The sequence below is a fragment of the Pseudorca crassidens genome, chromosome 10 (genome assembly GCF_039906515.1).
Source record: "Pseudorca crassidens isolate mPseCra1 chromosome 10, mPseCra1.hap1, whole genome shotgun sequence".
NCBI lineage: Eukaryota > Metazoa > Chordata > Mammalia > Artiodactyla > Delphinidae > Pseudorca > Pseudorca crassidens.
In genome coordinates, this window is record NC_090305.1 from 45,059,120 (window position 1) to 45,075,918 (window position 16,799).

The 16,799-nt window shown below is 39.1% G+C and overlaps 1 protein-coding gene across 2 annotated transcripts in view; it reads left to right on the forward strand.

The window, feature by feature from the left end:
• Positions 1-16,799, forward strand: part of PRIM2 (DNA primase subunit 2) — a 278,477-nt gene that overhangs the window by 223,634 nt on the left and 38,044 nt on the right. For both annotated transcript variants that reach the window (XM_067753525.1, XM_067753526.1), the window contains exon 11: positions 12,640-12,766. In XM_067753525.1, coding sequence (XP_067609626.1) covers positions 12,640-12,766 — 127 coding nt within the window. The remainder of the gene's footprint in view (positions 1-12,639; positions 12,767-16,799) is intronic.

Consider the following 16,799-nt stretch of genomic DNA (forward strand, 5'->3'; position numbering starts at 1 on the left):
AGCAGAGGGAGCAACACTCCCAAACTCATTCTACGAGGCCACCATCACCTTGATACCAAAACCAGACAAGGATGTCACAAAGAAAGAAAACTACAGGCCAGTATCACTGATGAACATAGATGCGAAAATCTTCAACAAAATACTAGCAAACAGAATCCAACAGCACATTAAAATGATCATACACCATGATCAAGTGGGGTTTATTCTAGGAATGCAAGGATTCTTCAATATACGCAAATCAATCAACGTGATACACCATATTAACAAATTGAAGGAGAAAAACCATATGATCATCTCAATAGATGCAGAGAAAGCTTTTGACAAAATTCAACACCGATTTATGATAAAAACACTGCAGAAAGTAGACATAGAGGGAACTTTCCTCAACATAATAAAGGCCATATATGACAAACCCACAACCAACATCGTCCTCAATGGTGAAAAACTGAAAGCAGTTCCACTAAAATGAGGAACAAGACAAGGTTGCCCACTCTCACCACTCTTATTCAACATAGTTTTCGAAGTTTTAGCCACAGCAGTTGGAGAAGAAAAGGAAATAAAAGAAATCCAAATCGGAAAAGAAGAAGTAAAGCTGCCACTGTTTGCAGATGACATGATACTATACATAGAGAATCCTAAAGATGCTACCAGAAAGCTACAAGAGCTAACCAATGAATTTGGTAAAGTAGCAGGATACAAAATTAATGCACAGAAATCTCTGGCCTTCCTATACGCTAATGATGAAAAATCTGAAAGTGAAATCAAGAAAACACTCCCATTTACCATTGCAACAAAAAGAATAAAAAATCTAGGAATAAACCTACCTAAGGAGACAAAAGACCTGTATGCAGAAAATTATAAGACACTGATGAAAGAAATTAAAGATGACACAATAGATTGAGAGATATACCATGTTCTTGGATTGGAAGGATCAACATTGTGAAAATGACTCTACTACCCAAAGCAATCTACAGATTCAATGCAATCCCTATCAAACTACCACTGGCATTTTTCACAGAACTAGAACAAAAAATTTCACAATTTGTATAGAAACACAAAAGACCCTGAATCGCCAAAGCAATCTTAAGAACGAAAAACGGAGCTGGAGGAATCAGGCTCCCTGACTTCAGACTATACTACAAAGCTACAGTAATCAAGACAGTATGGTACTGGCACAAAAACAGAAATATAGATCAATGGAACAGGATAGAAAACCCAGAGATAAACCCACGCACATGTGGTCACCTTATCTTTGATAAAGGTGGCAGGAATGTACAGTGGAGCAAGGACAGCCTCTTCAATAAGTGGTGCTGGGAAAACTGGACAGGTACATGTAAAAGTATGAGATTAGATCACTCCCTAACACTGTACACAAAAATAAGCTCAAAATGGATTAAAGACCTAAATGTAAGGTCAGAAACTATCAAACTCTTAGAGGAAAACATAGGCGGAACACTCTGTAATATAAATGACAGCAAGATCCTTTTTGACCCACCTCCTAGAGAAATGGAAATAAAAACAAAAATCAACAAATGGGACCTAATGAAACTTCAAAGCTTTTGTACAGCAAGGGGAACTATAAACAAGACCAAAAGACAGCCCTCAGAATGGGAGAAAATATTTGCAAATGAAGCAACTGACAAAGGATTAATCTCCAAAATTTATAAGCAGCTCATGCAGCTCAATAACAAAAAAACAAACAACCCAATCCAAAAATGGACAGAAGACCTAAATAGACATTTCTCCAAAGAAGATATACAGACTGCCAGCAAAGACATGAAAGAATGCTCAACATCATTAATCATTAGAGAAATGCAAGTCAAAACTACAATGAGATATCATCTCACACCAGTCAGAATGGCCATCATCAAAAAATCTAGAAACAATGCTGGAGAGGGTGTGGAGAAAAGGGAACACTCTTGCACTGCTGGTGGGAATGTGAATTGGTACAGCCACTATGGAGAACAGTATGGAGGTTCCTTAAAAAACTACAAATAGAACTGCCATATGACCCAGCAATCCCACTACTGGGCAAACCCTGAGAAAACCATAATTCACAAAGAGTCATGTACCAAAATGTTCATTGCAGCTCTATTTACAATAGCCCGGAGATGGAAACAACCTAAGTGTCCATCATTGGATGAATGGATAAGGAAGATGTGGCACATATATACAATGGAATATTACTCAGCCATAAAAAGAAACGAAATTGAGCTATTTGTAATGAGGTGGATGAACCTCGAGTCTGTCATACAGAGTGAAGTAAGTCAGAAAGAGAAAGACAAATACTGTATGCTAACACATATATATGGAATTTAAGAAAAAAAAATGTCATGAAGAACCTGGGGGTAGGATGAGAATGGAGACGCGGACCTGCTGGGGAATGGACTTGGGGTTATGGGGAGGGGGAGGGGTACGCTGTGATAGGGTGGGAGGGTGGCATGGACATATATACACTACCAAGCGTGGAATGGATAGCTAGTGGGAATCAGCCGCATAGCACAGGGAGATCAGCTTGGTGCTTTGTGACCACCTAGAGGGGTGGGAAGGGGGTTGGGGGGGAGGGAGATACAAGAGGGAAGAGATATGGGAACATATGTATATGTATAACTGATCACTTTGTTGTGAAGCAGAAACTGGCACACCATTGTAAAGTAATTATACTCCAATAAAGATGTAAAAAAACAAACAAAAAAACCCCAAAATGCCTTGTTAATTCTCTTGAAAAATAAAGTAGCTCTCTGTCCCTCAAAATACCTTTTAATAACTCTTCATAGAATATTTCGTGTATTTCTCTTTTGATATCCAGGTGCAGCCTTAGGGGATTCCCTCTAACCTTTAGAAAAGAAAGAAAACACTTGTCTACAACAGGAGGCAACAGATCCATATTCATCTTCTTTTTGTCCCTGAAATTGTAGAGGAAAAATCTGGCTTCCCATTGTAAATTAAAACTTTATTTCATGCCCTTTGTCATTTCAGGGAATGAGATATTCTATAATATATTTACTTTAAAAATCCAATGTAATTTTTTCTTTTGGTTGTCTGTTATGTAGCCAAACTTAGATGATTAGAAGATGACATAGAATCGAACAAGTGAAATATTAACTGGTATTATTGTGACTCTGGGAAAATCATTTAATCCTTAATTATGCTGGAGCTAATTTTATAATTATGATGGAAGTAAGAGTGTGCTAAAAATCTTGTCTTTTTTGTAGAGAGTCTGGTTCATTTTTGACATTGATAGAAAAAGTGTTTTCATATGCTCTGAGTAACCACTAGAGGGTGGTCATGGGTAGCCAGTTACCCATTTGCTATTCATACAAGACTTTCTGATGCAGAAGGATTGACAATAAAGGTGGAGAGGGGAGTACTAGCAAGTGGAATCAAAAAGAAAACTGGAGTGAAAATATTAATATTGTACAAAATGCAGTACAAGAGAAAACTATTAAACAGGAAAACAGTTATATTTCTATATGTTGATAAAAGGTGTACTCTACCAGGAATATATGACATTTCTAAACCTTTATGCACCCAGAAAGATATCAATGAAATATATCTATGTATGTAAATATTTAAGTGTTTATTATAAAAATATTTAGATATTTCTTAACATCTGTAAGATGTTAAGATGTAATAGTTATATTTTTGCAGTCATCCTGGCAGCTCTTCAGAACCTTAGATTTATTGCACATAATATGCACAATAGGTTATAAGCAGTATCTTGAGACATCTTTTTAATGATAAAGCTAGATCTTTAAAATTCTGTCATAATAGAAATTCAGTTCTAGAAAATACTAACACTGTGGATAACGTAATGTAGAAAAGCAAAGTATGAAAAAAATTTTGACAAAAACTAAATATGGGAAAATGAGTAAATAGGATAAAACTAATCTAGCAGAAGTTAAATAAATGTACATTTATTTTGATTTCAAAATGTTTGTAAAAGATTAGTACTATATCTATGAAGAGGGAGCCTTTCATTGAGCAATGAAAAGCTCTCATCAGCTCACTTCTGTGTGGTCGCTGATTGCAGGCTTCGACAATGGTTTCAGTTTGCTTCTCTTGTTTCCAGTGAGTGAAAAGACCAGTTTATGTGGGCTGAGCCAGCTGGTCTTGGACCAGAGCATCAGGCAGCCTGCTTCTTTGCTTTTCTGTTGGGGTTTGTTTGATGTTGGCTCTTTAGCTACCAGTGAGATAGAGACTAAGTTGGCCACCTTTTAAGGGCTATTAAATTTAGTCTTTTAGGCTATAAGTATGTGATTCAGTAAATGCTTTTACTTTAGTGAATGAAGGTTTGTCTGTGGTTTCTGTCTTCAAATGTTGGGAAATTATATTTGGAATTTTAATAAATTTTCATTCACTGTTATGTTGGTGGCATCCATACCAGTGAATAGAGCAGATTTTCTAAAAGAGGCGTTTCAGGTGGGATGCTGAAAATTCTATCACTAATCTGTCCTTTCCTAGTATCAGGCAAACTGTCTGAACAGTTGGAGATCTTTTTTTTTTTTTTAATTGAAGTATGGTTGATTTACAATGTTGTATTAGTTTCAGGTGTACAGCAAAGTGATTCGGTTTTTTATATTTATGTATGTATACACATACACATTCTTTTTCATATTCTACATTATGGTTTATTACAAGATACTGAATATATAGTTCCCTTTGCTGTACAGTAGGGCCTTGTTGTTTAAGGTTATTAAAGGCTGATTAGTGGCCCACCTCATGATTCTCCCAGCCCATCTCCTCTCGGTTGAATTGTCAAGGCCTCTATTTAAATAATGTTAAGATATGGTAGTTAGCGATGGGAATTTGCCAACTCTCCTTTGTCACTAAAAACTAACAGAATGGTCAATATAAGATTTGCTTTTGGTCCTCTGGTGGGGCGATCTGATGAGCACATGTACAAGGAAGATGCTCAGTGGTTCAGCCTCATGAACAGCTGCAGTTTGCTAGGCTTCACGCTGGCCTTGGTTACAGCCTGTACGAGAAGTACACAAAGTAGGCAGTGCGGAGACAAGGGTTCTTTCCCTCATTCACCCTGTGGTTGAGGACTAAACCCCCTGCTCCTTGCTCTCCTACACCCTCAGGGCTGCATTAGATGCTGACTGATGCCTGCTCCAGCTCTTAAATTCCGACTGATGAGGAAGCTACATTTGCTGAAACTCCAGGTCCAGGTGCCAGGGAGGTGAGCGATGCTGTGTACTGCATCCTTCCTCTCTGCTTTCATACCCCCTTTTCCCTGATTTTGTACCCCAGTTCCTTGTCATGTGCCACCTAGAATGGTAGAGGGGACAAATATCAAGAGTGCCTAGGGCTTCCTTGGTAGCTCAGTGGTTAAGAATCCACCCGCCAATGCAGGGGACATGGGTTTGAGCCCTGGTCCAGGAAGATCCCACGTGCTGTGGAGCAACTAATAAGCCTGTGCGCCACAATTACTGAGCCTGCACTCTAGAGCCCACAAGTCACAACTACTGAGCCCACATGCCACAACTACTGAAGCCCGCGCACCTAGAGCCCATCTGTGTTCTGCAACAAGAGAAGCCACTGCAATGAGAAGCCTGCGCGCACCGCAAGGAAGAGTAGCCCTCGCTCGCTGCAACTAGAGAAAGCCCGCGTGCAGCAATGAAGACCCAACCCAGCCCAAAATAAATAAATAAATAGATTTTTTTTTTTTTTTTTAAAAAAAGTACCTGGTAATTTGGAAGCATGATGAAATACTTTTTAGTGTTTCTTCATTTCAGATGGTTAACTTCAAATTTATCATTTTTAATGATTCTAAAATCATGGTAAATTAGGAACTAAATAAATGCTATGTGAGTGGCTTGTTAGAGTTACCATTTCTTTGAGAGTAGACTCTTTTCCCTGGTATACAGTAGAATCAGAAACATTTTGTTTAACTGTGGTTCAGTGTGACTTTCAGATGTCCCTGAAGCAACTGAGTGACAGCAGGGAAGCAGCCTACAGATGCATGTTTGCCATGGATAACTGACAGTTGCCTGTATTTATTTATTAATTTTCTGCCATTTATAATTTTGTAGTAGTTTCTAGAAAGTAAAAGAGTAAGATTTTAAATTCCATCTCTTTTCTACTAAGTAATTGAAATAACTAATCATTTGACCTCTTGAAATCTTAGTTTGCATATTTATAAAATAGGGATACCTAACTTCCATACCTTACAAGTAGTAAAGGGTCTAAGAAGAATCATTTCGTCACCACTAAAGATCTGTGTAAATGTAAGCTATTATTATTGAAACATCACTAAGCATAATTTTGGTTTTATTGCTAAAAACAGTAGTACAATTGTACTAAATTCTCCATTAGGAATTTAGAAATGATGTTCTTTATTTAATATCTGAATGAATAGATACAGTTAGAATGATGGAGATCACAGAGCCCCAGGTCACAGAAGATCCTCAAGTCTTGTCTTCTGAGTCCATTTGGGTATAGTCCTTATAGCAGAATATGAAAGAGACATACCAACCCACTAACCCCACACCACCTGCGTTCATGAACACAATGCTCTCCACTTCCCTCTGAGGATTATGGCAGGTTTTTGATACACAGCTGATCTTTCTTTTGATCATTTGGCTCCACTGAAAGTGATCTGCTTAATCAACTACCTTATAAAATTACATAGGATCATTTTATTCAATACTTTTTCTGTGGATTTTTAGCATTTCAGTATTTTTTATTTTCTAACAAAGTGGGGAATCCAAATTTTAAAATTTTAGCGTGACGCTGCCTCAGGGGAAATTTGAAGGAAAGAAAAATATGCATGTTCTCGAGTCTAGAACTGAAAATGTTCTCCATGGAAAGGGATTAGGATATGAACATTTTTAATTTTTTAAGGAACCTCCATACTGTTCTCCATAGTGGCTGCACCAGTTTACATTCCCACCAACGGTGTAGGAGTGTTCCCTTTTCTCTACACCCTCTCCAGCATTTGTTGTTTTCACACTTTTTGCTGATGGCCATTCTAACCAGCATGAGGTGATACCTCACTGTAGTTTTGATTTGCATTTCTCTGGTGATTAGCGATGTTGAGCATCTTTTCATGTGCTTGTTGGCCATCTGTATGTCTTCTTTGGAGAAATGTCTGTTTAGGTCTTCTGCCCATTTTTTTGATTGGTTTGTTTTTCTGATATTGATAACTCAAAAATATATTCAATTCAAAGCTTATTCTGTGTTAGAAGCTATGCCACGTGCTTTATGAAGATGAGCTATTAGCTCATCTTCACACCAACCCTGCATATGAAGTATTACTCCTTTATTTTTATATACTGTGTAAGGGAATTGTTATAAAGATGATGGGTCACCTGCCCAAGGTCACACAGCTAACATGTGGTAGAGACAAGATTTAAACTCAGGTATTTGACTTAAAGCCCTTGTCTTAACTATCAGCCTTTGGTCTCTAAGTCTCCTTCAGTGTGTTGTTTGGTTAGAATGTATATGATGTTTCAGTGACCTCAAAGAGTTAAACTGTGGTTAAAGTTAAGAGTTAAAGAGAAGTATTTGCAATCTGTAGGTGACTGATTACAAAATTAGTTTTACAAATAATTGAGTAATTTCGTAAGTAAGCATTTAAAGGGTGGGCATTATGTATTAAATGCCTATGGCATGCATTCTGCTTATTAACATTGTAAGTAAAGCTTTAGGGAAGTGACAAGAGAAGAGATAATCAATGATCACAAGCTGTAGGAGAGTCAGCAAGAATGTGTGTCAAGGAGAGACCATGGGTGGTTTCGCGCCCTTCCCCAAGTACAGGTCTGTTTACACGTGTGGCCCTGCTGCTGAGCTGTGCCTTCCTGTTGGCACTTGTGGCAACTAAACTTCCTGGGGCCCCTCGTGATGATGTGTGGGATGCTGGATCTGGGCATTGAAGGAGGGCCCTTTGTAGTTGGCAGACTTGCCCTCTGTGTGTTTTTAAATATGTAAATGAGAATTCCAAATTCTTGTGAGTAGGAAACAACTCACCAAAAAAGGATTGAAAATGTCTTTGTTAAAAATTACCATATCCTTACCCTGTTCTCTGCCCACATATATATGGTTGTTTTGCCTCACTTAGGTCAAGATTTTCCTTTTTGAATATAAATCTCTCTCTGAAGGGCACTTGGTTTGCAACCATTCTCACTTTACTGTGCAAGCTAAGCTTGACTTATGAAAGGCAGGTTTTGATGTTCTGACAGTGGGAGTAATACTTGGTCTGCGGGCTTTTCTTGGTAGGAAAGACTTTCTTCTAAGGAAGACCATGCACTGCTCATGACAGTTAGAGGTTTACTCATGACCTCTGAGAGGATTTGGGTGTAAATACTATAAAAAATGTAATAAGATGCAGTCGCTGGGCCCCAGGTGGAGCTGGGGTGGGAGGCAGACTTGTGAGGGAGACTCTGAAAGAGACAGGTAGGAGCAGGATGAGGATGCGCCTGCTTTATCATGTTTCTTGAGTTCTACTGGTAACATAGTGGCCCTGAAAATGATTTGCTGCTGACTTGAGCAGAAATGCAGATTGCAGTGCCACGGGACTAATTTGGAAGGTTGCCAGCTTCCACTCAACCACCTTCAGGCCTGGTGTTGATTTTCTGGCATTTCCCGTTGCTGGCTGGAGTGGAATGGAGGAGCCAAGGTGGAAAAGAGTGTTTCCACCTGGTTCTCACCCCCTCTTCCCATGTGAACCTTACAGTTGTTCCTTTGAGTTGTGAATGTGGACACCTGGAAAGTAAGTATTCCCTAAAAAACATTACCCAATAAATGTACCTTCTACACAATATTTCAAGAGTTTGCCAGTCTGAAAACTAGAGAAGACAGTTTGTATGATAAATACGTGAATAGCCCGAAAGCTTAGTAAGGTCCAAATTTTAGACATATGTACACATAAGCGGGAAGTAAATTGGAAAGGAAAGGGAGGGGAAAGATAATAATTATCGCTTTTCTTCCTTTAGAGAGAGTAGCTTTTCATTACTTTAACATAATGGCTGACCAAAAAGTTCTTTCAGTGTTTTCAGATGAATGTACAGAAATCTTATGTCTAATTAAATTCAATTCATACCTAAAAGTTTGCACAAGGAGATTGATTATAGTTAATGCTTATGACTAAACAAATAGAAGTTGTCCATAAAATATGTTTGCTGGAACTTTTAACATTCTTGTTTTCACCAGTGAAATTTAATGGTAATTTGAAAATTTTCTTTCTTGAAAGTTTTCTGTTGAAATGCCGTTTGTTTTCCTGGTTGTAGATTGCTTGTGGGCAGATAGGTAGTTATGAAACTGTAAGCTACTGACTGCTGAAAATTCCAGCAGTCTTTTTTTTTTTTTTTTAAGTAGAAATTGATAAACTGATTCTAAAATTTTTATGGAAATGCAAGGACATAAAATAGCCAAAATAATATTGAAAAAAACCAAAGCAGGAGGACTTACATTATCTGAATTTGAGACTTATTCTAAAGATTTTGTAAAGAGAACAGTGTGGCATCGGCAAAAGTATGGAACTATAGAGCAATGGAATAAAATATCTTCAATAAATGGTGTTAGAAAAAGTGTTATCCAGTTCACATGGGGGTGAAGGATACCGGATATGCCATCCAAAATAACGCTATTTTGGCATGTTGACTGAAAAAAATGCACAATGTGAGAGTTGTGAGTTAAGTTTTATTTGGGGCAAAATGAGAACTATAGCCTGGGAGACAGCTTCTCAGATAGCTCTGAGGAACTGCTCCAAAGAGGTAAGGGGGGAAGGTCAGTATGTATGTGATTTTAGTGACAGGGGTACATGCAGTCAAGCACACATTTCAGCAGAAGGTTGCTGCTCATCACGAGGAAGATGCAAGAAATTAGGCTCATAAAATTAGGCTCATAAAATCTTTACCTGAAAGTATCTAACTATCTGAAGGCTTTTTCACAGTTATACCAGAGCACAGAGTGCCTCCTTCCTGATCTCAGCCCTGAACTCCTTTCAAGCGGTGTTGAAGGTCAGCAACTGCAGTGGCCAGGGACCTCATCCTTGTAGAGGCAGATGGCAAGTGACAATTTCCAATTGGCAGGCATAAGGATTATTTTGAGCTAAAGGAGGAGCAGATGCAGGAAAAGCTCTCTCCTCCCCTAACTGCCTAAGGATACAGTATAAATTTCCCCTCTTATAAAGGAAATTTACATTTGTAATGTTATCTCTGTACCAGGAAGAAAGCTACCCAAGTCTTATCTGCAGAACAAGCCAACCCTTATTTACCCTGTATTTCCTCCCCTCCCCCCTCTCAGAACTGGCTTCCCCAACCCAGAATCCCTAAACCCCTTTTCCTTGATTTAGCCTAAGATGATGTTTAAGCTTCAGTCATCAGCCTACCTCCTGGAGTCGTATCTCTTTGTACATATACTTATGTACAAATGTAATTAAGTGGGGGGTTTTTTCCTTGTTAATCTGTCTTTTATCAGTTTGATTCATGGGCCCCAGCCATTTAACCTAGGAGGGTAGAGGGAAAAATATTTTTCTTTCCGTACAGGGGATAAAAAGAGAACATATGAAAATTAACTCGAGATGAATCAGGACCTAGACTGAAAAGCTAAAACATTATGGCTTCTAAAGGACAATACAGAATATCTCTGCAACCTATCTTAGAGAGGACACAGGGAGCACTGCCATAAAAACGTGATTTAATTAGCATTCATCAAAAATAAAAACATCTGCTCATCTTGTCAAAAAGTAACATCAAGAAAATAGACAAGCCACAGACTGAGAAAATATTTGTAACACCTAACAGGTTTGTATCCAGAATATATGAAGAATTCTTTCAATGGAATAATTGTCAACCCAGATTCTAAAAAGACTTGAACAGACACTTTACAAAATAAGGCATATCACAGCCAAGAAAGCACATGAAAAAGTACTCAACAGTGTTTGTCATCAGGGAAATGCAGAATGAGATGCCACTACCCATCTATTAGAATGGCTAAAATGAATGAAATTGACACCACCACACTTTGGGGAGAATGTGGAACTCTCATGCATTGCTGATGGGGTATAAAATAGTACAGCCATTCTGGAAAATGGTTAGCAGCAATTCTATTCCTGCGTATTTATCTGAGAGAAATGAAAATAATGTCCACAAAAGTCATCTGCAAGAATGTGCATGGCAGCTTTACTGATAACAGCCCCAAACTGGAAAAGCCCAGGTGTCCATCTGCAGGAGACTAGGTAAACTACCTGGTGTATTCATACAGTGGAACAATCTGCTGGTACATGTGACAGTACATGTGATGCATGGATCAATCTCAAAAACATGAAAAGACATGAAAAAGACACAAAATACTTAAGACTGTACAGGGCTTCCCTGGTGGTGCAGTGGTTGGGAGTCCGCCTGCTGATGCGGGGGACGCGGGTTCGTGCCCCGGTCCGGGAGGATCTCACATGCCGTGGAGCGGCTGGGCCCGTGAGCCATGGCCGCTGGGCCTGCGCGTCCGGAGCCTGTGCTCCGCGGCGGCGGGAGAGGCCGCGGCGGCGGGAGAGGCCCGCGTACCGCAGAAAACAAAAACAAAAGACTGTACAATTCCATTTATGTGAAGTTATAGAATAGCAAAAGCCACGGTGACACAAGTCAGACCAATAGTTGCTTCTGGGTGTGGAGGGCGGGGAAGAATGCTGAGAATGCTGAGGGGCTCAGGGGGCCTCTTGGATGGTGGAAACATGCTGTCTCTTAATGCGGGTATGTGTTACATCAAACTGTAGACCTGAGATCTGTGCATTTCACTAAATGTAAATTGTAGCCTCAAATTTAAAAATCTCACCCCTAAACAACAGGGACCTACTATATACTACAGGGAATTATATTTGATATATTGTAATAACCTATAGTGGAAAGAATCTGAAAAAGAATATAATATATATAAATATAATTGAATCACTTTGCTGTATACCAAAAACTAACACAACATTGTAAATCAACTATACTTAAATGAAAAAATCTCACCCATAAAAACCCACAGTATTTTCCAATCTCTTATTCTGATTCTCTGTCCTGCTTTCCTGAAAGTATTAGATAGCTTAGACCCACTATACTGAGCCTTTCAATAAATATGAGTTCGTTTTTTCTTCTTATCCCACCCATTTCAGAGTCCTTCCTATTGCCATTACCTTGCATTTTGAACATGAGTCAGGAATTCCAGGCAGGAGGTAATCACAGTAGTTCCTTCATCAAGCATTTGCTGACTGCTTGTTTTGTATAGTGAAAATCCAGAGGAAGGCATTAATTAGTTAGGAGACACTTCAAAAGTAGAATAGGCAGGATGTGGGAATTCAGGGAAGACTAGGATAAAGGGAGTAGAGAAGATGATTTACATCTAGCATGATCTTTGGAATCAAACCAAGAAATGAGCAAATCGATGATTATTCTCAGGAAAGGGTTATCCTCATCTTTAAACATATAAACATAAGGTGTCTCTAACCTGAGAAATGTGTTTCCTTTAAATTTTTTACCTTTAAAAACCTGTAAAGGACCCAAATGTTATATTGGTATAAATGTACATCTGCCTGTGAATGCTAAATTTATTTTAGAAAAATCACTTTGTACTCTTCGATTCCAGTGGGCACTGTTGACACCACCAGTACAATGCTGGCTTACTTTGTCTCTTCTTTCTTTTTCCTCTCATCAGTTTGATAAAGGCTACTCTTACAACATCCGTCATAGCTTTGGAAAGGAAGGCAAGAGGACAGACTATACGCCTTACAGTTGCCTGAAGATTATCCTAACCAATCCACCAAGCCAAGGGGATTATCATGGTAAGTGCTTCCTCTGGATGTGTCTGTGATGTACAGGAACCCAGGAGCTCTGTAGGAAACACTGAAACAGTGGAATGGTTTTTGCATTACTAAGGGGAACGGGTTTGTAGCTTGTGTCGGTCATCAGGTCAAGCCAGAGCTCCACTAGCTTCTAGTGGTATGTCTTATTATTGAGCTGGGTCAGCACAAGAAAGTGGTTCTGCTGTGCTCTACTTTGTGCTGGACTGGGCTCTTTAGTCCTCCGTCCCCTTCACCTGCTATTCTCTTTCTCCTGTTCTGCATGTGTCTTAGAAGGCTGATGCGAGTTCTTCAAAGCTTTTAAAAATTGAGTGCCTCGAATTTTGGAACAGTAGATTGATCAATTTTCAAAGACTACTGAGGGAGAGTGTGTTTTATTCTCATTACTATCATCTGATTAACAAAGATTGAGGGATTTAACAAGTCACAGTTTCAAACATCTATCAATTTGCCTAAGTTGTAGGTTAAAAAGAAAGTTAATCTGTTTTCTGTAGATTTCTGAGTTTAACAACTTTTTTCTAAAATAGTTCTCTGAGCATACCTTGAAAAGCTCCTCACTTGTCTGGTATGTGAGAGGATGACTTAATAGTCCATATTAGTTAAATTTTCTAGATTACCAAAGCTGACTGCAATATGTGTCAAAACTTTTTCTTGTTTTAATTTCATCTTAAATGAAATTCTTTTTTAGAAGATCACACACTTGCAGGCTGTTAAAGATCCAAAAAATCTCAAATGGAATTTTAAGAAAGATGCTTCATGTGTCCAGAGCATTCATATTTAGTAGATGGCAAAGGTGGCCAGTCCTGGAACACACAGTGAGCGGTTTTCACCGCTTGTGTCAGGCACTTACGGAGCTTTTAGAAATACAGACTCAGGCTCCACCCTCAGACGCATAAACTCAGATTTATTTGCTAGTTCTCTGGGTGATTTTGATGTCTTCTACACTTTGAAAACAACTGACCAGATACTTGCGGTGAGAAAGTCTGTAGCTTTTCCCAGTGGCCACACCAGGGAGTAACTTACACTGAGCTTGGCCAAGTGAAGCTCCCAATGGTTCTGTCGGTTTCCAGGTCCTCACACTCAGCACTTACTTAGTTGATTTTTATTAGCTTAAAGACAGGATTTTATATTTCTTCTTCCTGTTTTTGTATCTTATTTATTCTGGTCCATTCTGTTTGTTTTACTTTGTTTTTAATTTAAACTCTATCAGCTAGAAAATAATACACAGCTAACTCTTGAACAGCAGGGGTTTGAACTGCGTGGGTCCATCTTACACGCAGATTTTTTCCAACAAATATATACAGTACTACACGATCCGAGGTTGGCTGAATCTGAGGATGTGGAACCTCGGATACGGAGGGCCAACTGTGGGACTTGGGTACCTGCAGACTTTGATATCCCAGGCAGGTCCCAGAACCAGTCCTCTGTGGATGCTGAGGGACCACTGTACTTAGCAAACACTCAACGAGCTCGTGTTGTTTTTTAGACACATTGATCTACCCTTTCTTTAAGTGAATAAGCTGTAGTTTTGTGGAGCAGTTTTAGGGTCACAGCAGTACTGAGCAGGAGGTATAGAGAGTTCCCGGGTGCCCTCTGCCCCACATTTGCTCAGCTGTCCCCATGTCAACACGGCCCGCAGCAGAGGGCTTGTCCCTATGAGCTGAGGATGTGCTGTCTGCCGCTGTTGGGTGTAGCCAGTTATGGATATCATTTCTGTCCCGGAATGATGGTGCTCGTGAGCTCACTGTGTTGTTGCAGATTCTCCATCTGCGGGATCTGTCCAGCTTGATGGAGGTGGAGTCCAGCAGTGGAGCCAGCACTTCTCCTTGCAATTCTGTCAGGTTTTCCCTGATGTGTTTTGATGCTCTTTTGTTAAGTGCATACACATTACGGATGGTGATGTCTTCTTGGAGTATTCACCCCTTATCGTTATGTAATGCCCCTTTTTATCCTGCATAAACTCCCATCCTTTGAACACTGCTCTGTCTGAAAGTAACATAGATACTCCCACTTTCTTTGATTTGTGTTAGCATGGTGTATCTTTCTCTGTCTTTACTTTCAATCCATGAGTCTTTAAAGTGGCTTTCTTGTATACAACATACCGTAGGGTCTTGATTTTGATCCATTCTGACAATCTATTTTTAATTGGTGACCACTGACGTTTAAAGTAATGATTGGTATAGTTGGGTTAATGGCTGCCATATTTGTTAGTGTTTTTTATTTGTTGCCCTTATTCTTTGTTTTTGTCTTACACACATTTTCTGCCTTTTGTGGTTTTAACTGAGCATTTTATATGATTCCATTTTTTTTCTCTTTTTAGCATATCTATTGTACTTCTTTTGTTACTTTTTAAATTAGTTTTATTTTTTAAAGAGTTTTCACTATATGTGTACAACTAATCCAACTCTCTTTTCAAATCACCACATCACACATAAGTAATGCAAGTACCTTATAATAATGAATATTTCTACTTCCCTGTATCATTCTGTCATTCATTTCATTTATATCTAAGAATATATAAACACACACAGATATATACATAAACATGCATAACAGAATACACTGTTCCCATTACTTTGAACAAACTGTTATCTGTCAGATTATTTATGAATAAGGAAAATAAAAGTTTTTGTATTACCTTTCCTTATCATTCTCTGATGTTCAAATTTTCTTTGGGTAGTTCTGAATTTCTGGTTTGTATCATTTTATTTCTCTTTGAAGAACTTCTTTTAATGTTTCTTGCCCTGCAGGTCTGGCAACAGATTACCTGAATTTTTTTTTGTCAGAGAAAATCCTTATTTCTCCTCTTTCGAAGGAGAATTTCTCAGGGTACAGAATTCTGGGTTTGAGGGATTTTTTTTCTCTCAACAGTTTAACTGTTTCACTCCACTCTCTTCTTGCACAGTTTCTGAGGATAGGTTAGATAGAATTGTTTTCTTTGCTTCTCTGTAGGTAAGGTGTTTCCCCTTTGGCTTCTTTCAAGATTTTTCTTTGTTATTGATTTTCTGAAGTATGAATATAATATGCCTAGCTGCCTTTTTTTGGCATTTATCCTGCTTGGTGTTCTCTGAGCTTCCTGGGTCTGTGGTTTGGTGTCTGACATTAATTTGGGGGAAATTCTCTGTCATTATTGCTTCTGTTTCTTTCTCTCTCTCTCCTCCTTCTGGTATTCCCATTCTCATATGTTACACCTTTCATAGTTGTTCACAGTTCTTGGCTATTCTGTTCTTGTTGTTTTTCCTTTTGTTTTTTTGGTTTTGAAGTTTCTATTGACATATCCTCAAGCACAGAGATCTTTTCCTCAGCTGTGTCTGCTAATAAGCCCATCAAAGGCATTCTTCATTTCTCTTACAGTGTTTGCGTCTCTTTTTGATTCTTCCTTAGAATTTCCATCTGTCTGCTTACATTACACATCTGTTCTTGCATGTTGTCTACTTTTTCCGGTAGAGCCCTCAGCATATTAATCATAGTTAATTTAAATTCCCAGTCTGATAACTCCAGTATCCCTGCCTTATCTGGCTCTAATTCTGACACGTTTTCCGTCTCTTCACACTGTTATTTTTTGTTGAAAGGTAGACGTGACAAACTCCAGTACATAGGTCTGTAGTGATGCGGTGGTGAGCAGGGGGGTGTCTATAGTGTTGGATTGGGTAATTGGGTCTCAGTGTTTAGTGACCCTGTGGCTGTGGGCTGTGAACGTCAACAGTGATTCTCAGCTTCCTCCCTTTGGGGGGACAGGACGGCCCCAGGAGGCTGGAGCTGCGCATTTCTCTTCCCCCAGGTAGGCCAGGCTCTGGTAAAATAGTTTCTCCTGAGGGCAGCCTTACTAAGAGGAACAGAGTACTCCAGAGTATTTAAAATGGTACCTTTGCTTACCCCCGTGCTAGAGCATGAGGGGGATTTCTCTGTTATTCACTGTGAGCACCTGGTAGAGCCCCTGAAGTTCAGCTACAAAGTGTAGCCCTCCTCTGACTGGTCTCCCTGGAGCTTCTAACTCTCAGACGTGTCCACACAG